A 22,659-nucleotide genomic window follows, 5' to 3' on the forward strand; every position below is an offset into this window, starting at 1 on the left:
GTTTTATAATTAGTGTTCTGAGCTGGCCACCAAGCAGCCAGCATGTTAATGTGCAAATGGACTGTGGCTTGAATCTAAAAGGTGGCCTCTGTACCTCACATCTAAATTCACTGTCTTTGTCTTTCCCTTTGAATCCTTCCAATGTTGACACTGCATTGAGGAGACAACTGGAATTGGCACAAGTCTCCAAAGGCCTGCAATGGAGCAGTGAGTGCTTGCTACAGCCCCTGCTCCCAGGCCAGGATGGAAATTGGGAAGGCAGATTTAAAACTGTTTCCCGAAGTTAAGGGCTGATGTGATGGTGAACAGTGTGAGGAAATGAAGCCCAATACACTGCAGAGAGGTGAGCAGGTCACAGGTGTTAAGGCACTGCAGGGATTTATGTCAGGCAGTGGAGCTGGACAGTGTCTTAATAGAAGTAGGCAGCACTGCACTGGTGAGGATTAGCTCAGCCTGTACAGTTACTGTGTGTAAAAAGTGAAATAAAACCCCAGAATTTTATTGCTAATACAGCATAAAGTGAAAAAAGTTATTTTGACAGGCATACCTCACTGCCAAGATAGGTCTGGGATTTTCTTATGAGGCTTTTACTTCTTCTCATTTGTTCTGTCCCTTCTGTTTACACCTGGAGTTGTTTTTGTTGTTGTTTTCAGTTTTTCTACTTGTTACCATATTACTCTGCTAAAATATTGAACTGGTATTGAGAAATATTTTAAAATAAGAAAAACTTACTTTCAGTTAAATAGAAAACCTAAACCACCACCACTTACCAGCACACAAGTCCCTATGGGTTTGGTAATAACTTTGTGTCTGAAAAGTGGTATCTGCTTGGGAGCTTCATTTAGGGCCAAAAAAGGGACTTCCAATAAATGTGCTGCTTCCAAGGGCTTTGTACCAACACGTGGTGGGGAAAGGCTGTATTGTCTTCAGTGCTCTGATTTCTAATGCTGCTTTGGGGACATCCTGCAAAGGGCCTGGGGCAGGGAAACAATGATGCAGTTTGCTTGTCCTGGCTTTCAGGAGGTCTGTATTAATGGATCTGGGTACTTATGGCTCCTTTCTTCCTCTGGCTGATAATGTGTTAAGTTGTGCAGACCAAAGGGGGCATCCAGCAAAAGTGTTTTGAGCATTTGAGTGCCTGCTCAGGCTTCTCTGCACAGGTGAATGTCATACCCAAACCACCCATCCATTTCCAAAATGCCTCCCGTTGTCCCTCCTTGTTCACGATACTCTTGTTTCTTATCTAGGATTTCACTTTTACAAGAGATAGCGAAGAGAGAGGAAGTGAACTGTGTGCTTAGTTCTGAGTCACTTGTGTCCCCAGCTACAGCTATTGTCATACTTCCAGCACAAGGAAACTCACTCTGGCTTTATTTCCATGGAAGTTTGTGTGTTTAAAAAAGTTAACACTGCCCACTGTGATTCCCAGAATAGCAGCATTTCTGTCCTTTTTTCAGGATGGCATAAGAGTGCCTATTTGGCTGTGATGAATTTGGCAGCTTGTGTAGGTGTGTTTCACCAAAAGCTGTGAGAAGAAATTGAGTAGTTGGCAATTAGGCAGTTCAGGTTAAAAACTCCACCAGTCTTGTTGTATGCCCTGTTCCCTTTTGGGACATTCCCTCCCAATGGGTAAGGACCAGTGTACTTGGAGCACTGCAGGTTTTACTCAGTTACTTCACTGATAAAATTGTTCAGCTCAAGGAAATAATGAACCCACTGCTGTTTTCAGTGTGATTTGCAGATGACAAAAACAAAAGTGTCAGAGAAATACAATTCAGAACAAAATGATCTGTAGATCTACATGTTGAATATGACACAGCAGTGCTCCCACCTCCCATCTGCCTTCAGACAGTCAAGCGTTAAAGAAAAATACGGTCCCATTTTAGACACCATGCAGTAATTAGTTCAGTAGTCCCAGATAAAAAAGTTTAATCTTTCTCTAGAAACAGTGCACTGTTTTACAAACATGTTCATTTGGTTTTCAGTACATCAAGTGTTACACAGAGCCCCCCTTTGCCCCTCCCTGGGCCTTTTGTCAGAACATAAGAACTGAAACACAAAAGGCACCAAGCAAGAACTTACTCTAACAGAACTTCAGTATGACAAGACAGATCAGAAGTGATTACAATGTTAAATATCACCCTAACAATCTGAACCATTATTTAAAATAATTAATTTCTTAAAAAACAAATTTGGTGTTTGACTTCTCAGTAGTTATAAATCTGTAAAGGTTGAAATCCGCACTGCACATTGAGTTCATTTACAAGGGTTTGAAAAAACCTGCAGCCTTTTTTTGCACATCATTTGTACAGGTTTGTTTGTGTGTACAGGTTCTTAAAAAAGTATCAAAACTGTAGAACTTTCAAATATATTTACATTCGTCTGTTAGTTACAGTGTTATCACATACAGTCTTTGCTCAGCTTTTTCCTTCATGCACACAGTGCATGGATTTGTAGAAAGAGAGATTCATACCTTAAAACAATAATGGGATATCTCACTCGTTTCTTCACTGCCTTAAAATCTAAAATTTTGAATAGAAGGATGTTTGGTTACTTCTGTATTTTCTATGCAGGCCAGGAAGCATTTTGAGAGTGTGTATTATGTTTGTAATGCACACCAGGGCTTTAGACACTTTCTTCCTTCTCCTAGTCAAGAATCAGCTCCCAGCTCAAATTACACTGTGAGTTTATTCTCAAACCTGTTCAGGATGAGTTTCTTCTACTCACTTGACCACAAAAGCTTGGACTGACATAAAAACATGAGGAAGATTTCTCTAGTATTTGGTACAGTTCAGGGAGGTACTAGTCCATTTTACAGTGATAGGAAAAGTGTATTTGCTTTCCACAGAATTCCCTGGGAATGAGATGAGAAAAAACAAGTCCTGGGGCAGGATGTTCCAGGGGCAGCATTGCTGCACCTGAAAGAATTCCACATCTGCCCACAGCACCTCCTGGAGCTGGACTCCTAATCAGTCCAAGTGTGGGCAAGGGGAAGGAGGGAAGGACTTGTGTTACTGTCCTGATGACAGAGGGTGAGTGCTGCTCACTTGGGGTGTGTGGAAGGATTTGGCTACATCTTTGTTTCTGCTAATTCTGAGCTGATTTGAGGGGGGCAAGATTCCCAGTGTGCAAAAGCACTTAGACATACATTTAGAAACAAACAAAAACCCTAAATCAGATTTGCACCAAGCTGTTAGAAAAGCAGCTGTACAGCACACAATCCCTGGGTGCTGCAGAAGTTCCTCCTGGCTGGAATGCTGTAGGCAATAGCTCTCCAGTTAAAAGCACTGCAGAGGACGTAAAAGCAACCCTTGAGAGCCAGGATGGCAAGCAGGAGCTGTTTCTAAGGGAGTGCTTCACTGGTCAGCTGTCTTACCCTGCAGCTTTTTCTTACTTAGTGTCTTTAGATTTCAAAGCAAACTTCTCAAACATCCTGTAAAAAATCAATTATCCCTAATTTTCATAAATGTAGGCTAGTAGTTTTAAAATATATGTATATATTCTTATATATATGTATATATTTATATGCCTATATATCTATCTTGTCCAGATAGATATATATACAGATAATCTATGCACAGCAAGCCAAACATACAAAAAATAAATACTCTCACCCCTCTACTATATTTACAGAACAGATCTTATAATCCAGATTTTGTTAATAAATATTTCTAAACTGCCTGTACAGAATTTATTTTACTTATGTTGATGGATAGCCACAAAGCATAATCAACATATTTACAAAATATCTATAAATATAGTCTTAAAATAAAGCAATAGCTACTGAACCTTCAGCCTGGCTGGTTATGTACACTGAGTTAGTAGCTCAGCTGTTGCTTATTCACTATCACAAATGGGTAGTGCAACAAGTTAAAATGTGTATAAAAGATTATACATACAAAACTCTCACATCCTTTGGATGTTTGCAGTTTATTATAACTTTGTGGTTACCCTTCTGCAACATAAATAACGATCAAAAGGAAGAAGCAGGTTCTGTGATCCAAAGCAGATTTGTTCGGTGTGGGTTTGGAGCAGCAACTTCATCCTCATGGCAGCCCGTCATCTTCCAAGCTTAGTGCTACACGCTGTGGGGAAAGGAACACACCTGAGAAACTCTGGGAACTGTGATGCTGTTACGAACTTCTATTTCTTGTTAAAACTCCCATTGTTGTCCCAGGTGTATTGTGGCAAATCTATTTTAGGCAGTGTTTGTATTTTTTTCCCCCAAATGGGGTCACTTGCCCCAGTGTTACTGAAGAGATATTGGAAGGTTTATTGCCCTACTGTATTGGATAAGGTTTCTTGTCAGAGATGACACACCTTCTCCTAGTGTGATCTGTGCAGAACCTTTAGGTGATACACACCTGCCTGCCCACAGCAGCTGTACTGCCTTCACTCACTACTGATGGGTTTTCCCGCTCTCTTCTCAACACACATTGCAGTTGTACCTGCAGTGCTCATCTCCCCAGGGCTCTGTTTCCTTAACTTTGGAACCTCACTCACTCCTCATGAGGAATGAGGCTCTTCTTTACACTGTTATTTTAGAGAAAATATTGTCCATGGTTTGTAGAGAAACTCAGTTTATCCTTAAGACAGTTCAGACTCTTGGCAGCAGTCTAAGCACAGATATAGCAGAATCCAGTGGAGGGTAAATAATCACCTGTCCCACAGTGAGGCAGCTTTACACTTGTCAGCTTAGTACCTTGATTAGGACAATTATTCTTCATTTGAGCAGAGTATCTTATACAGTGCACTATGTTCTAGGACAACTACATGAGCTGCCTAGAAATTTAGGCTTCTGCTTAATCAGGGATATGGTTTTTCTTATTATATGACAAATAACTAACACTAATTGAAATCCTGTATCAGGACTCTCACCAGAATTCCCCTTCTCCCTCAGCCTCCCTGGGACACTTACTGCTGGGTACACGTGTCCGATCTGGGCCGTCCGCCCGATGTGGATCTCGTCTTCATCCTCCTCTTCTGTTGTCTTCCTGTAGACTGGATTATCAAAATTCATGCTTTTGGTGTTCTTCCGTTTCCAGTTTCTCCAGATGAGGTATCCCCCCATGCACAGCAAGCCGATGACCACTAAGGAGAGGGGAGAGCAAGGGCTGTTAGCCAGGCATGGATCCGCTGGGATGTTCCCATGTTGGGAGCCATCCTTGTATAATTTTCTCAAAGCTGGGCTACTTTTTCCCATTTCAACAGTTCCTGTGCTCCTTCCCACCCCTGAAAACTGGAAGAGTGTTTACAGTGGCACATGGATGTGATCTCAAAAGTTCAATCCAATCAGCTTACCCACAGGAATGACAATTCCAATCACAGCTGCTGTCACAGTTGAACCGAAGCCTTCGTCACCATTTGCATCTGGAATTACAGAAGTCATTCTGATCATTTAACTCTAAAGCAGGGTTTGTTAGTACCTGTGTTGTTCTGCCCAGCAGAAAGCTTTTGTTAGCAAAGAGTTTACAAAAAGTTTCATAATAAAATTGTTATAGTGAAGCTGAGAAGCACACCCAGACCTGGGCTGGGCTGAGCCCTTTCTCCTCGGGGCCCAGGCAGTGCTGGTGCCCCAGGGGACACTGCACTCCAGAGAGTGCCCAGCCAAGGGGAACACAGAAGCTCTAAACAGAAATGGGGACTCTGCTTGTGCCTCAAATTTTCAAGCACAAAAAAAGAGGCCACTTTTAAAAACTTGACATTCAATGGAAATACCATGCATGGATCAGGGGATGGTGAATAGTCCTCTTAAAAATCCACAGCAAACACTTTCGAGTACTGACACAATTAATGATTTATTGAGCTGTCAGAAAAAGAATGTACTTCAAAGCCATCTGCACAGCTTCTCCATTTAATTTTTTCCTTTTTTATTATTTACAGCTAAGGAGTCAGTCTGCACAGCTCTCCCTCATTGCTGCATGCAAGAATGGCCCCAAAACTCAGTACTGTACTTGGAAGAAAAAAAAACAAGTACAGGAAAAAATGTAAAAATCAATATACCTTTTGAGCTATATACTTTAAAATGTTTGTTTTGAGCTCTTACATAGGGTGATCAGCAAAAAAATTTGCTTTTGCTAAAATATCAGGAACTGAGGAGGAACTAACCATACTTTCTCTTGTGATACACCAGGTCATGGAATTTAAAAGGTAATGTATCCTTTTAAACACTTCCCTGTGGCAGTGTTCCAGTGTGGACAATAACAGCACCTTGCTTCCAGGGCTTATTAAAAAGGTAGTTGTTACATTTGAAAGGAACTTGCCCAAAGAGAACTTAACTGAGTGCATTGTAGACACTGGGCTGTGCTTTCCCCACACAGCACAGGGTGCTGCTCTGCTGCTGTCCAGGGCCAAGGGAACAGCCAAAGGTCTGGGGGAAAGAGCCATTTTACTGTTTGTAAAGCAGTGTAGGTCTGTTTGAGGTCCTGAAGAGCAAAGTCTTCTCTCTGGAATAGATTTTTTTTTTGAGAAGCAATTCAGCCCTTCCACTCAGCCTTGGCAGCAGGATCTGGAGGGATTACCTGTTCTCCGAGATGTAGGCTGGTGTTCCATTGCTCGCTCATTATGAAGGGTGAACTTGAGGAGAGCCTATTAGTGCTCTCCACTGGGATGCTTTTCTGATAAATAATGCAAAACTTCAAACCTGTGTCATGACAAGGCCACATTAACATGCCAAGCACAGCCACACAAACCAGAGGCAGCTTGTCTGGGGCTGCAGTGATTCCACATGTCCAGCAGCACTAAAGCTGCACATGGGGCATTTTTCACCCACAGCCTGTGCTGGATACATTAATAATTAATTAAAATAGCTAAAGTGCCTGCAGAATCATCCATTCTACTGTCTGCAACACTGCGAACAGCACTGGTGCTGGGGTGAACTAGGACTGAGCACAAGACAAGGACTTGTGTGAACTCTGAGGGCGTTTCATGTGCCTTGGATGAAAACCTGATCTAAGTTCCTTAACATCCGAGCGACTGGAATCCCATCAGCCCTTGGAACCCAGGGGACTGCAGAAGAGCACAAAGCTGCTGTCCCCTGCTGTGCACCTGACCCTGCTGTAACCCAGACAGGAGGTTGGGTCTCCCACCAGTGCAGGGGGTGGTGTGATATGGTGTGTACAGAAAAGGAAAAGAGGAGTGAGTCTGATTCCCTTACAGTGCTGGGATAAATTGCTGTTTCCAGTGGTCATCTCAGAATCTACGAGGATGGATGTGGTGGAAGGTAGATGAAGACTTGGGGTGGTAATTGTAGCCTCTGGTACAGCCTTGGGGGTGACTTCAGTGGTGTTGCTGGCACTGCCAGGTACAGCTGTGATGGTTGTGGTACCAGCAGAGCGGGATGCTGCAGATGTAGAAACCAAAGCGGGAGCTGAAGTGGTTGGAAGATCTGAAAATCAAGAGCAACAATGAAATTTGGTTAAAGCAAGTACACAAAGCAAGTCACAGGTGGTGATATAAATCTGGGGAGGAAGAGAAGCAGAATCAATTCCATTTCCCAGGTAGTCAGACTATCAGTAGTTCTCTGCCTGAAGCTACAGAAATGATTTCCTGAAGTCAAGCTTAATTTTTTAATACTATTAAAGCACTCTACATGGATGGTACTTAAGTTCAAAAACTTGTGGGTTTTTTTCGGAACTTTGGAAGAGAGAGACTGAACTTGGATCAGGAACTCTCTGCATGTTAGGGAAAACCACATGGAAGTCACTCATGTCTTCAAGATATCAGCAATGACTGTGGCCTCTCTGGATCCAGTATCTATCTATCCATAGAGATATATATATAGATAGAGATATATAAGTATCTATATATAAATATACATTGCATATGTACCTATTGATAGATATGGAATAACATGGCAAATTTTAATGATTTATCGACCATTCACACTTTTAGTGCTGGGCCCTTTTCCTTTTCATCCTGTTCCTTCTCTATCTTTTTCTGGTTTAGCTTTCCAAAATAAGCAAGCTTTCAGCAAAGGACACCACAGTGCTGCTGTGACTACAGAGCTCAGTGTTTGTGTTCCACCATCAGGAAATACATCCACTGTAAATATGATTTTTTTGGAACAGTGAAATGGAGATGTGCTTGTACTTACCTTTGTAACACTTCTTCATGTCAGGACCCAGCCACATGTTGTCAGGACAGGCACAGGTGTACTTGGGGGAGTGGGGGGAGATCTGAGGTGCAGGGAGGCACAAATAGTCACAGCCTCCGTTTGGCTGCGGGCTGAGCTCACAGGAATCTGGGGCTGTTCAAGGGCAGAAGAAAAGAAGAGTTATTTTTCTAATTGTTTATTTCATGCCCTTGGCAAAGAAATATCAGATCCTCTAAAAATACCTTCTTACAATCCCTACCTCAATTAACTGGGCTGCTTAAGCACCTTTACAATTCATACAGTGGAGTGGAATCTTACACCGTGCTATAAAAACTGCCCAAATGCATAATGAATGGGAAGCATCACAGTGACAAGAGTAACTCACTGTTATCAAAGATGCTAATTAAACAGCTATTAACAAATTGCAGACTTTCCAATAAATGCTGCTGCTGAATTAATTATGCAGGAACTTCAAACATTAGGCATTGATTTCCCATTATTACCTGTGCTTTCTCTCTCATCAAGAACCATCAGGAAGCATTTCATTTGCCAGCTCAAATAAACCTGATTAAGGGCCATGACACCTCGAGGACAAGTCTTACCTTTGGGCTGCTTTAATTCATGGAACACCACGATGTCGTGAGGGTTGTTGAGATTCTCTGCTAAAATGGAGATGTCCAGGCCATTGAGCCTGTTTGCACTGAAGATCGCTTCGTTCTCCAGGTCAGTCCAGAACACTCTGTCCTGCAGGGAATGCACGGGATTCGTCATCCCCCTGTTCAAACCCAGCTCCAACTGCATTAAACTCCAGCAGTCACAATGTGCACGGTACTTCTACCTTGGGGCACCTTCAGTTCAGTTTAATGTTTTATGTCTGTTTAATGTCTGTTATCCTACCCAGCCGTTCAGGCCAGGAAGGCTGTAGAGAGGTGAAACAACCCAAGAAATGGTGACAGGGGAACACTAAAGAGCAGCAGTGCCTTGGGGGAACCTGTGCCCGAAGTTAGAAGCCCAGATATCACACACAGTGCATGGGCAGAATAAAGGATTTAAGGAAGAGAGTTTCACTGAGTCAAAAGCCAACCAGACACCTTTCTCTGCTGCGACTCACCTACAGTGAGTGCCAAAGTTCAAGCTTTTGGTCCCGTGGTCATTTACTGCACAAGGACTGCATTAGGTAAAAGCAAGAGACAACACATTGCCCCTGACACCGCCTTTAAACCCCAACCTTCCCTGCTGAACCCACCCCAGGTTAATCGGTTCCTATGGCAGTGACTGCCCTTGCTGAGCTTTCTGTGCTGTGCAAAAGGCAGAGCTTTTAATGAAGAAGAGCTCTGAGACCTTCCCAGTCTCCAGTCTGTTCTGCATCCGTTTTCAACTCTTACCTCAAACACAGCCAAGCCAAAAGGATGGCTCAGATCATCCACAGAGGAGATCAGAACTTTCCTGTTGCTGCCATTGAAATCAATGCAGGACAGTGAATGCAATTTGGAGTCTACCCAATAGAGACGCTGATTCAGCAAATCTGAAAAGTAAAACACAATGAAGCAAAATTACACACAGCTCTTGCAACTCTTTTTCTCTTGCCCAGCATGTTTTTCCTGCTGGCAGCATGACTAATCTCTTTATTATTGGGCCTCTTTTTTTTTTAAACACTAGTTCTGATTTTGAATCAGTGCCCAGATATGCTGGGATAAGACCCTATAAATAAGATTAAAAGAGGGGAACATTCTGCTCTGTGTGTGTGTGTGTGTGTGTGTGTGTGTGTGTGGGGAATGCCTGACTGACAGCCTTGTACAATGAGGTTCTTTTGTTACCAGGAGCAGCAGGGCAGCAACACTTTGGGCTTCCCTTAGTGCCTGAGCGAGAAGCTCCATCCCTCCCAGGGCTGTTCAGGCCTTGGCCTCTTGCTGGAGAACTACTGTGATTCCAGTGAAATGCCTCTCTGAAGGAGCTGTGGGATTCACACGTTTTCACACAGCTTAAAAGGATCCTGTGTCCAGAAGCCCTTCTGGTGCTTCAGACTGGGGGAACACTGCTGGTGCTACCGCAACCAGCCAGGTTGTGGGGAGGGTGCAGGTAGGAATGAGAGGGAAGGATCCAATGTTTTTTGGAGTGCTAAGCACTGCATTTCTCTCTTTGGAGCAAATTCATCCATTTTGGATGAGATTCACTGAACAGAATGCAAGTGAATGAGAGCCAACACAAAACAAGTTATGTAATGAAAAGTCATTAATTAATTTCTTAATTACTAAATGATAACATTATTTGTTCACAGCAGTAGCACTTAAAGCACTATGCAATGGCAGCAGCATTTTCTCCTACATCCTTGTCATGGCCAGAATTTTCAAATACAAAACCAAGCACAGAACCTCAAATCTGTGCAGTGTTAACACACACAGCTCTAACTATTCCAGAGCAGGATGGTCCCTCCTGCTCCATGAAATATCCTTTTCACTCCTGCAGTGGCGACAGAGTATTTTAGGATTTGTGTGTGCAGGTCCCTTTGCACATTTACACTTTTGCATTCCTATTTAACAATCAAGACAAGTTTGTTTCAGCCACAGTGGATGCTGCAGCCCTTACCAAGTGTGATGCCGTTTGGCCACTCGATGTTGTCAGTCACCAGCACCTGCCGCCCCACGCCATTCAGGCCAGCTTTCTCAATCTTGGCTTTGTCTCCCCAGTCAGACCAGTACATGAACCTGAAAGACAAATGGAAGAAAACAGCTAATGGGGCTCTAGTTAGGAAATCTGCACTGCTGTTCACAGCACGAGGTGCCCCGTTCTCTCCTTATTATAGCAAAGCCTTCAGCCACTTCAGTTAATTCTGATGTGCACCTGGTGGAGCCACGTGCTGTTCTCCCACTGGATATCCTGCCACAAAGCTTGCACCAGAATGCAACATCTCACCTTAGTACCTAATCCCTGCAAACTGTCTCCTGGTGTGCCTGTTAGGTATGTGATGTTCACTCATCCCAAAACACAAGCCCAACCACAAGTCAGACTGACTTCATTTTTCAGCACAACTGATGTGCCCAGACCAGCCCAGGCCCATTGAACACCTGACCTGGCCATGAGTTTCAGAACTTCCTTTAACAGCAGGGGTCTTGCCAAGAGTGAGTTCCACTATCTCAGCAGCCCCACAGATCTATCTGAAAGGGCATCTGAAGCCTTAATTAAGGTGAGAACCGTGCACAAGTTTGTGAGAGAGGCAGAGACACGACTGGAACGTGTCTGTTGGCAAAGGGCTGTTTGTGGTGATTACACCTACCGCTGTGTGGGATCAACAGCAATGGCTCTCGGCTCACTGAGGTCACTGTTGAAAAGTGTCCTCCTCCTGCTTCCATCTGCGGTGGCCACTGAGATGGTCTTGTTTCCAGAATCCGTCCAGTAGATGTTCTTGTGGACCCAGTCTATGGCCAGTCCCTCCGGGGAGTTCAGCTGGCTGTCGATCAGGATCACCTGCTCGGCCGTGTCGCTCGCTTTGTCTATGTAGGCACTGCAAGCAGAGGATGGGTCACAGGGCTGCCACAGGGCAAGGGGGCCGGGCTCAGGTGCCTGGGGTTGGGCCTGGTGTGGCAGCATGGCTGGCACAGGAACCCTTTTGGCTGCAGCTTTCCACTTGCCCCGTGATTGCTGATTTCCCCGTGCCTGTACGGAAGCATTTCCTCAGCAGGGAACTGTCGTTTCATTTTTCTCCCTGCTTCCTGCTGTAGCTGCACCACTCAGGAAAACACTGACTTCAGGCATGTTAACTGCAATAGCACTGATTCATGGGATTTATGGACATTAGAAATATAATCCCCTGGGCTCTTATGAGCAGAGTTGAACTTACCATGCAATAAATGTGCCTAAATGTACTGCAGAATTAGGACCTGTGTAGCTAATTATGGTTCATCAAAGAAATTCATGAAGCTGTATTAATTTGGCAAGTGATTTCATTAGATACAAAGAAAGTGTTCACTAAGTAGCAGTCTCAAAATCTTTTAAAACACGAATAAAAGGCAGCAGACTCCACAGGGATGTTTCATGAATAACTCAGTGTTGCTCCTACAAGCACACAGGCTGATTCTGCTCTCAGTGTCCCCTGCCCTGAGTGAACTGAAATCGAGTTATTCTGAGTTTGCATCAGTGTTTGTAAAAGCTTAGTCTTGCTCTTAGAATAACTTTGTACATCTAAAAAAGGTATAAAACAGCAGAAAGTTTTGTTTAGAAATGTTTGGTATTAATGATAGCAGCAATACCTTAAAGAGGATTCTAATTGTTAAGAAGTTATAATTGCACAGCTTGCTCTGCAGAAAAGATGGGGCAACAAAGCTAATACCAGCAGGAGTAAGAAAGGGGGTAAAAACCCAGTTACTTAGAAAAAGGCTTGGTATAGCCACATTCAGGGTAGGAACACTGTTCAGTGGCTCCAGCATCCCAGGCCATTCACTTGCAGAGAGCTGCAGAAGGAACTGCGTGTTTAGATAATTCCAAGTGTATGAACCAGTCCTTGCCCAGCCAGACCCAGGGAGAGCAGACAGCTTTCTTCTCTAAGTCTCCCCACTTTCAGAGTCCCACAGGTCCCTCAGTGTACCTGCCCAGCTACACAAGTGCTCCACACTCGGCACAACCTGGGAAAATTTCCCTGCCAGTGGCACCGGAGCTACCACAGCCTGCAGGAACCCGGGCCTGCCTCCTGCATGCTGACAGCCATCAGCCTCTGCCTGATCATCAGCTAAAATCCAGAACAAATCACTGCAACAGGCTGCAATAGCTGTGCAAATCAGAACACAACGGGGGATTTTCAGAGCGCCAATTAAATGCATTTTTGACTTAGGCACACTCACAAGTCCTGGCACACAATACTATGATGGATGCCACAAAAACAGCTGAAGGAGGAGCGAGAATGAGAATTACAGAATGTGTACTGTGGTCAAATGCTCTGAATTTAAATTCAGTCTACCAGAGGCTACAGTGGGCATCAGCCTGTGTCTGTGTTGCTGCCTCCTTGCTCCCACCATTTGCTCCCTTTGTGCTTCCAGGTGCCAGTCCTTTGTGGGTTCCCATACAACAATCTCACAGCCTCACCCTGATTTGCAGGATCGTATTCAGTAAACAAGAGTCTGTGTTTAATTGCCAAGTGCTGCAGGACGTTGTATTGACAAAAAATCACTCTGTATTATCCAGCCAGATTACTTGCACAAGCCCCCAGTTTCTTTATCAGTTCCTTAAAAATCCTCCAAAGTCTGGGCCACAACAGGTAATCCTGTAAGGGCAGAAAAGCCCTCAGGCTTCCTGTTCCCTGCATTGTTCTCTGCAGAATTAAGGGGCACAGACTGAACTGAAGCTTTGGGAAGGGACCAACACACATCCTCTCTTGCCCTTACCTGTAGATTTTTCTGTAGAACAAATCACACCAGTATATTCTGTTTGTTGACACCTCCACGTCCAGCGCCACGACGTTCTTCAGCATGGGAATGATGCGGGAATAGTCCCTTTTCACCAGGTCTATCTTGCGCACCTCGTGGCGATTGGTGAAGATCAGGTAGGGGCTCTTGCCTGCCACAGAAAATCAGCACATTTGTCACTTCAGCAGCTGTCCCGAGGGCTGGACTGGGCTTTCATTTCTCAAACAACAATGGAACTGTCAGTCACTGACAGTCCTGCTTTGTACAGAAGCTTTACTCCACACGGGAAGCAAGTGTAAGGGCCTCCAGAGGCAGGGTTGCCACACGTGGGCACTGAGGGCAGAGGCACCTCTGTGGTCCCTGGACACATACTGGCTCTTGCTAAATTCGAGGGAATGTCCTCACCTTCAATTACACATTTTAGATACAAAATCAAGGGCTAGATTTTGGTGACTTGCAGCTGGGAGGGTGGAGGGGTGGCTAAGCTACCCTGCTGCAATTGGGATGATTTCTTTCAATACTACAACCACTAAATGTTTTTGCTGCACTGTTTTCAATAACACCTGTCAAGAGACTTTCTTTTCTAGTTTCAGCTTCAAACAGCCAAGCAGTGACTGCAATCTTGCTCTGTACACTGTTAAAATATTCTGATCTGCACAATCAGTAGTTCTTGCCTAGAGACGCATCTGCCATCGCTGCAGCAGTTCTGTGCTGCTCAGAATGAGATGGTTTTGCTTGCTTTGCTTGTTTCCTTTTGCTTCTGTTCCCCTCAACCCTGCAAGTGTGTTTTCTCATCGGAGTTGTGTTGTTGAGCAAGCAGAGTTTAAGTGCCTGTGGCGTTGTCTTACCTACAGCTTTGCAGTTCTTGGACAGGGTGTCCATCTCGTATCCTTCGTAGCACTCACATTTGTAGTCTCCCTTGTAATTAATGCAGATCTGGCTACAAGCGTCTGGATTCTCACATTCATCTATGTCTGAAAGGAGTGTTTGAAACCCATCAATAACTTGAAATCAAACCATCTGTGATGGAGCAACGCTCAAGTGCATATAATCACGTCTCTCTATGGTGAAACACAAGGGACTGCTGTTTGCATGTAAATTACCTCCACACGTTTTTTTATCCAGGAGCTTGTATCCGGGCGGGCACTCGCACTCGTAACCAATCTTCAGGTCTTTGCATATGTGTGAGCAGCCACCGTTGTTCTTGGAGCACTCGTTAACACCTGGAAGGGACGCACAGATTATCTGTGACACAGAGCGCTTTGAGCTGTGAGACTGAATAAAATTAAGAGAGGCCCTCAGAAATTTTCCCACATCTGTCATCTAGTTTTGGTAGCCAGGAGCTGGCCCCACAGAGCACATGAGTGACTTCACAGATAGGAAGCCTCCGCTGTATCACTTTCTTGCTCTTTATTATTCCAAACCAGAGCTGTGGGATCCTACGGACTCAAAGCCAGTGGCTAAATGAACAGGGAGCCCTGGGGACACAGTGTATGTGAGTCTCTGCATCTCATCCCATCACAGAGCTGCTGCTTTGAGCATGTTCTGCCACATGTGAGAAACCTCCAAGGGACCCAAGGGCTCCCTCCAGGATACTCCTCCTTCCCCATGCACTGGTTCATGTTGACTTTTCTGAACAGTCTCTCTGAGCTTTAATAATTCATGCTGGGGGACTCTCATCTCCCAGGGGCCAGCTATTTTGAAATACTGTACTATTTTTCCATCTAGCTCCAAGGAATGATCTGTGTGAAAAATTCCAGAAAACACCAAAGTACAGTCTGTCAGAGGTACTCCATTAGCACTGAGATACAGTCCTCCCACAAACACATCCCACACAACAGGCTCTGCTGGCAGCCCAAGTGTGCAATTTATGAAACAACAGCCCCATCCTCTCCTGGGGCCCTGTCTAATCCAGAGCCACCTCTCTGATCCTGCTTTCAAGTGCTCAAATGAAGAGCAGGCTAAATGGATCCTTGTAACTAGAACTGAATGAGAGGTTGGGGAAAGCTGTTTTCCTGGCAGAAATAACATTTCTTCTTGTAATTGACCTACACAAGGTGAAGGGAAAGTCCTCTCCCTATAGAAGACTGCTGAACAGGAACTGTGGGATTTCAGGGATAGTGGGCTCACTAGAACAAGCCAAACTGATTTGCTCCCATTTATAATGCAATTTAAAGTCAAATTTTTCATTTATGTTTCACTTCTTGCTTCCTTGCACACTGCAGGTGAGCAGCACAGCAGAGCCATTAAACCACTGCTCTTGGAAGAAAAGGGAAACAACCACAAGCCAATTAAGTCAGTAAGATTAGGAAAATACCATGCCAGAAGGAACCCCATCTCAGCTCTGGGATGCTTTCGCCTTCCTATCAGGCACACACATACAGATATCAATACGTAATTAAAAGAGCACCGTCAGGAGGCTCCCGGAAGGCATCCACAGCCACTCTGTGTTCAGTGACATTTATGGACAGAAATCACCTATTCCTGCACTGGCACAGGCCTTTAGCAAACTGGGTCATAAACATGCACAACTGCTCTCAGCAAAACAGTACAAAGGCTGTTTTGACTAACAAGCACGCCCTCCCTCAGATGATTCCCATGGCTTCAGAGGTGTTTTGTGGAATGGCTTCAGAGACTGTAAATCAAGTGCTGGTTCACTTGCTGCAGTTCTCAAGAGGTGCTGAGGAGGAGCCAGGCAGAGCCCGTTCTCTTTCTGCTGGGCAGCTGCTTCCCTTGACCCAAACTTCAGCAGCACATTCCCTGCCTGCCTAAGAAAGACAAGTGCTGTCTTGTCTCCTGCAGTGCTTTTGGGGGAATCTCGGAGGGTACTGCAGAGTCCAGCACAGACAGACAGACACACTGAGGTCAGGAGTGTGTCCTGCATCTCCTGCCTCCTGTGTGGTTTAGCTTTGTGTGGGTGTTACATTCTCAGCAACCCACATCACTCCGCTCTCTTCAAGGAACACATTCCTTTGGGGGCTCTTTGCTTCCTAACCCCATGAATGCCCCACTGCCAGCCTGGGACTGCACCAAGTCAGCCATGGCACCACAATGGGTTGAGCACCACGCCCAGCCTCCTATGACAAACTGGGCTGCCAGCTTTGTTGAGAGACCTCTACAGACAGACAAGTTGCAACACCCACTCAGAGAAACAGGGAGATGTGGATTAGTGTGGAAGAAAGGAAGGGCACACTGAAAGTGGGAGGTAAGAGCATCCTCACTAGGCATGCACACACACTTCCTTCTCTGGTACAGGGAGAGACTGACAGTTCTTCCTGGGTTATTCAGGTGGCAGGGACTGAGCCCCATGATGTCATGGAAAGGGATGTCTGTCAGAGACATCTCTGCACTGGGAAAAAAACAAATGTGTTTGAGTCATGCTGCAGACTGGGCCCACAAGGCCCAGCTGGAAAGGGAGAGGGGCAGGAACAACATGTACAACCCAGAAGTGGCTGAAGTCGCCTCTCAGTGATTGCTGCCACTCTGTGTGCTTTCCCTTTCAAAGCATGTTCCCAAATGCTATATTTTTATGGTGTTATCATAATTGTACAATTCAAAGATAATTTAGGCAATGAAGGTAAATAAACTGGTCTGTGCTGTGGGGGACACCAGTATATGGGGAGAGGGGGAATTCTGGTTCCTAGTCCCGTGCTCAGTTCATACATTCCTCCAAGAATAAAAACTGATTAGAGAAGGGCACAGTTCAAACTTACAGATGATCAGACTAGGCTACTAATTATATTCATATGAAGGGTGATGAGAGAATAAAGGCAAGGAAAGAGGAGCAGAGTGAGAAATAGCATTAGCAGCTACATGTGGTTACACTCAAAGCTGTGAGCACCAGATGGAGAAGAGGGGAAGCAGTTACAACAGGAGCAACACGTAGAAGGCAAGTACTGTACCACATTCTTTCATAGGCTCGTCAGACCAGTCCCTGCAGTCTCTATGTGAATCGCACACTTTGCCTCCGTCAATGCACTCTCCACTCTTACACTGAAACTTGCTGGGACTTTCACATGCTGACTCTGTCAGGTTGGGCAAGAGAGGAAAGCAACTAAGTTAGACGAGGCTCATGACAACAAACAGGCTGACATAAAGCTCAAGAGGGTGTCATTAGCAGAAATGGGATGGAATTAAGTAAATGAACATTGAGTCTGAGCACCATGCAACGAACTTTCCAAGCCATGCACTCTGCCAGGTCAGCACAGTCACGTCTCCCGAGCAGCCCCACTGCCAGAACGGCCTAGAGCTCTGTAGAGGCAGCAGCCTGCTGTGGCCCAGAGAGCAGCACAGGCCTCTGCCCTCTCCATGGCCAGGCAGCCTGGCAGGCCTAGGCACGGAGCACAGGGAGCACAGGGCTGTTGGCACCCACCTTGGACACAGCCGGCCTCGTCGCTGTCGTCGGGACAGTCGTGCACTTTGTCGCACTGCTTCGCCCCGTGGATGCACGTCCCATCACCGCACTGGAACTCATCCGGCCGGCACGTCACCAGGGCTTTAAGAGAACACATCCCAGCATGAGCCACACACTACTCCATCCTTTGTGTGGTACCTTTTAGCCACGTCCCTCTGACACTGCTGGAGCTTTGCACCCGCTGTCAGCCAATGTCAGAGCATTGACTGGTCCACCAAAGCAACAGAGGCAGCAGCTGCCTCAGCCACTGTCCTCTTGTGCTTCCCTGCCATCCCAGATCACCCTCTACGTCCTTGGGAAAAGGGCCCCAAAGGCTGCATGAGTGGATCTAGTCGGAACAGAGCCAGTGCAGGGAGTGAAGCCCCCCAGGTGGGACAGAAGGAAGCAAGCAGGCAGCAAAGCTGTCAGCACTGGAGCAGCTCTGGGATCTGCAGTCTGGGACAGTCTGGGCTGCCTTCCAGCTGGGACTGTACAGTGGCACTGAGTAGGGAAAGGCAACTGCTCCTCAGCTCTCCTTCCTTCACATTATTTCAAAACATGTTCAGGCAGAGGGCCCAGGCAAGAGACATGTCCTGACTCTCTGCCAAAGCCAGTGTGGTCACACTAGGGATGAAGCCAGCAGGGAGGCATGAGCATCAAGTTACTAAATGCCCATGAGCCAACAGACCACTGGAAGGCAGAAGAGCTCCACTGTGCTGGGCATGGGGTTTTCTGGGGTTTCCAGCCCAAAACACCTCCACAGTATCAGGCCAGGTTTCAATCCTGAAGTTCATTTGCCCAGCTCAGATTATTACAGACTCAAAACAGATATAATGAACAGCAAAGTTGGTGAAAAATGTAAACCAGACAAGTGCACTGACCATACTAAAACAGTGATGTGTTTGTCTTCCCAAGTTACATGGAGAGCCCTCCCTGGCTGGGACAAACCTGTGCTCACACAGGGCACAGGTGCTCCCTGGCAAAGGGCTGCTCCCTGTAGCTCCCTGGCAAACAGGCTCCTCATTCCTGGCACATGTTATGTAGCTTCCTTCCAAGGGGCCTCTCTTACAGATGTGTTCTTAAAATCCTATTAAGGCAGCACACCCTGGAGAGCTCCTGATTCCAGCCTATCCATCGTGTGATTGTGCCCTGGTAGTGTGACAGAAAATCGCTGCCTCTGAGCACCCAGGGGATGTCACACTGGTGTCACCACACAGGAGGTGAGGCTGTGGTGACTCCCCCAGACAGTCTGACAAACTGGTTCTAATAGGAAAATTACTACTTTCAGATAACCCAGGAAGAAGCAAAGACATGAAGAGAGCCAGCATCACTACTACAAAGTATTGGCTGCACATAAGACTTCATGTTACTGGGGATTGCATCCCACAGGATGCAGGATCCAGGTACATGAGTGCTTCACTGGCCTTGGTTCCAGTGCACCTTCAGCCAGCAATGGGCACCAGAGACAGGAAAAGCCACAAGTGCAGGGCTGATGGAGGAAGGGAGAAATCCTGCCTTTAGAAATACACAGTATTCACATGAGGAAAGTCTGGAAATAGCACTGCTCCTTGGAGAGGAAAGCCATATGCACTATATTCATAAAAAGCTGCAAGTGAGAAGACTATCCCGAGCAATAAGCCCAGTTATGGGACCAGCTGTGTCACCACATTTCAGCTTATAAACCCAGGACCAGAAATGGAAAACCTTGGTGGGACATCTGGGACAGCAGCTAAGCACATGGGATCTGCTGCTCCAAATGGAGAAAATGAAGGAGAGAGAGGAACAAAGCTGTGGTCTGGGAGAGTCACAGAGCACAGGACTGGAACTGGCACCAGGAGTTCCTGCAGAGAGGCAGAGGCACCTCTGCTTGAACTGCTCCTGCCATTTCCAGCCCCCTGCCTGGAGAAGCCCTGAAGATGGAGAGACACCTTCCCCCAGAGGAGAGCCTGAGTTCTGCCCAGCTGAACCTCGGCCACTGCAAGGCTTTTCCTATGGTCTCACTGAAAATTCCCTTGCCACAATTATTTCTTGCCTTCACTCCAACATGAAAACCAGTTTGCTTCACCTTTCCTGTAGCAACTTCTGTATGTGGAGGCAGGAAAGGATGGTCCTCCATTGCTGATTATAAACATTAACCCCCTCAAGAAAGGGTAACATGTAGCTAAAGCCAATGGGGGTTTTGTCCTCGCTGGAGCAGGAACAGGTCTTGAGTTTATCAAGTAAATCTGCATGACAACAGCTACAGATTTGGAAGGCAGCTGTTATAAAACCTGTAACTGTCCTCAATTGTAAGCTTCAAAATTCTTCTAAAAAGCAGTTATAGCCAGATACTAAGAACAGAAAGGTTTCTAATCCTGCAACAAATTAAAATGAAGGAGAATTTTGTAAGACTTACAAAGACAATGGTGCACAAGCACCAAAGACTGAGAGAAAAATGACAGCACAGCTCTTAACTCAACTGCTACAGGGACTGCAGAACGCAGATGTGGGACTGTACAGCACCACTGCACAAAGCTTGGCCTCAAGAAGAGACAGAAGTTTGGACACAGGCTTGGTTTCCTGGCTCACTTCTCACTCCACCAGGCCTGTGGAAGTTCAGACCTCTGAGGATCAGCCCCAGAGGCTCTTAACAGACATCTGAAAAGAGCCAATACAGTAACAACTCTCACTGATCACAAAGATATTAAAATGCAGGTACAACATTTTTGAATATCTGGCCTGGAGAGCACAGGTTTGAAGCGAGAGGGCCAGGAACTTTGTTAGCCTGAGGCCAAGACACTGACCCACCTCAGCCCCACTGGCAGAGCTGCCAGCAGTTCCCATTGGGGCCATTCCCAAAGCAAAGCAATATCCCAAGAGGAGGGAAGAGCTGTGCTGTTTATTTGCACAAGATGTTCAGAAAAGCTGTGCTATTTTGGAGGGTTTAAATCAGTAGTTTTTCAGCCATCTCCTCTGCAAATCAAATAAAAAACAAATTACCAAAGCCCTGCGAAACTAACAGACACCCTCAAAGAGGCACAGTTCCCATTTACAAATACTGGGCACAAAGCTGTAATCACTGAAATTCAGCAGGTATATTCCAGATCTCAGCCTGAGTGTCTTCTGCTTTCTGGGTTTTTTCTTTCCCTCTCCCCCCCAAAAAAATTCCACCATCTGCAAAATTAATCAACCCTATTTTATGGATGGGGAGACAGAGGCAGGAAAGTGTGAGGTCCAGTCCCAAGGGATCTGTTTTGTCAGTTGTGAGCATTATTCTCCTTCCTGGATGCCTTTAATTCAAGTTGCAAAGGACATTTAAAAATAAAACTATTCCAGATTTGGAGACTAATAAATCTAACCTAATGTTCATTTTATAAATATACATATATTTGAATATATATGCTATGGAAAAAAACCCAGCCACTCAGTGTTCTCACACAGCCCTCCTGAAATGACTCATTCCTTCCTATTTATTTGCTGTCTCGCTGCCAAAACCTGTTCACCAATTGTCACCCTTCATTTCTGCTCTACTCATTTACCACCCCAAAATGTTTATAACAAACGACTGGTGATGGCCTCAGGACTTTTTTTTTTTAGAGCCTCAGCTCCCATCCCTCTGTTTACATTGTGCAAACCCTGTATGATTCCCATTTGCAAGAGAAGCCAGTTTTAGTCAAGTCCAGCCTAGGGGTAAGTGTGCCCTCCCTGTTGCTGCGGGGACGGAGCAGTGCCACACACCTCTGTGTGCCTCATGATACTGATCTCAAACCAAGGATTTCTAGAGAGGAAAAGAATTATAGAGGTGCCTAAACTCTTCAGTTGATGCCAAGTGTCCAGAGCTCTCAGATGTCACCTCCTCACTGCAGGCAGGTGCAGCCTTGCAACAGCTGCATTTGGGATGGGGAAACAACATTAATTTTGGCTCTGACCCCGTCAGTGCTGTAAATCCTCTCCTGGTTATTGCCTGAGAGTCCCCTCCCCGTGGTGTGAGCAGTCACAGGCTGGGGCACCTCTGTGGCACTGGGGGTGTAAAGGGCAGAACCAGGGACTCCTGCAGCAGCTGAAACACGGGCTCTGATTCCCACTGTTTCCTGGTGCACAGGAGCAGAATCAGCTCATGTCCTCATTTCTCCTGGGTAGATCAGCTGCACATTGTGCCATATTGGGATTTTCTGGGAAAAAACTCTTGTGTGCTAACTCTCTACTACTCAGAGACAGAATTGTCCCGTCACTCGTGCCACATTTCCCCCTTTCTCCACTGGTTGTCAGCACCGTGCTGTGCTGCAGAGGTGTCCAGCTGTGTCCTCTGCCCCTGGGAGCTGCCTCTGGAGTACCTGGAAGTGCTGCCTGGAGAGGGATGCAGTCAGAGCCGGGCTCCTCCCGGGCCCCATGTCCCGGCAGTCTGAGCTCAGCTGGTGCCTGTCCGACCAGGGGAAGGAGCTGGGAACAGAGAGCTCCCTCTGCCTCGGGAAGCTACGTGGGCACAGCCCGACTCCCCTCACCCAGCCAAATGTCCAAGGAAATGGGGCCTGTAAAAGACCTAAAACAACTCCAGTCAAATCGCAGGGATTGAAATTTTAGAGAGATTCCATTGGAAAGCTCCATCTGTAAGCTGCTCCTCTCCTTTTCCACTTGGAAATGGGAGGGAACTCACCTTTCCCCCTCCTGAGCAGTCTGAACTCAGCCATCCTGTGAGGCTGCTGCCCCTGCAGGGAATGCATCCTGTGGGACAGGGATCTGTTCTGCTGGGAGTCCCCTGCACTGGGCACTCCAGTTCACCTGAATTTACATCTGCT

General features: G+C 46.0%; 1 protein-coding gene across 2 annotated transcripts in view; it reads right to left on the reverse strand.

Moving 5' to 3' along the window:
- Positions 1–1,912: 1,912 nt before the first annotated feature.
- LRP8 (LDL receptor related protein 8) overlaps positions 1,913–22,659 on the reverse strand; it is a 178,698-nt gene continuing 157,951 nt past the window's right edge. The window contains exons 6-19 of one of the 2 annotated variants that reach the window (XM_071565328.1): positions 17,864–17,986; positions 17,394–17,516; positions 14,595–14,714; positions 14,340–14,465; positions 13,471–13,642; positions 11,370–11,597; positions 10,682–10,800; positions 9,481–9,620; positions 8,698–8,839; positions 8,096–8,248; positions 7,157–7,387; positions 5,302–5,370; positions 4,919–5,091; positions 1,913–4,085 (exon numbers count right to left, since the gene is read on the reverse strand). In XM_071565328.1, the coding sequence (XP_071421429.1) occupies positions 4,047–4,085; positions 4,919–5,091; positions 5,302–5,370; positions 7,157–7,387; positions 8,096–8,248; positions 8,698–8,839; positions 9,481–9,620; positions 10,682–10,800; positions 11,370–11,597; positions 13,471–13,642; positions 14,340–14,465; positions 14,595–14,714; positions 17,394–17,516; positions 17,864–17,986 (1,958 nt within the window). In that variant the 3' untranslated portion in view covers positions 1,913–4,046. The remainder of the gene's footprint in view (positions 4,086–4,918; positions 5,092–5,301; positions 5,371–7,156; positions 7,388–8,095; positions 8,249–8,697; positions 8,840–9,480; positions 9,621–10,681; positions 10,801–11,369; positions 11,598–13,470; positions 13,643–14,339; positions 14,466–14,594; positions 14,715–17,393; positions 17,517–17,863; positions 17,987–22,659) is intronic. The other variant, XM_071565329.1, reaches the window with a different exon arrangement.

This window comes from Pithys albifrons, chromosome 10 (genome assembly GCF_047495875.1).
Source record: "Pithys albifrons albifrons isolate INPA30051 chromosome 10, PitAlb_v1, whole genome shotgun sequence".
NCBI lineage: Eukaryota > Metazoa > Chordata > Aves > Passeriformes > Thamnophilidae > Pithys > Pithys albifrons.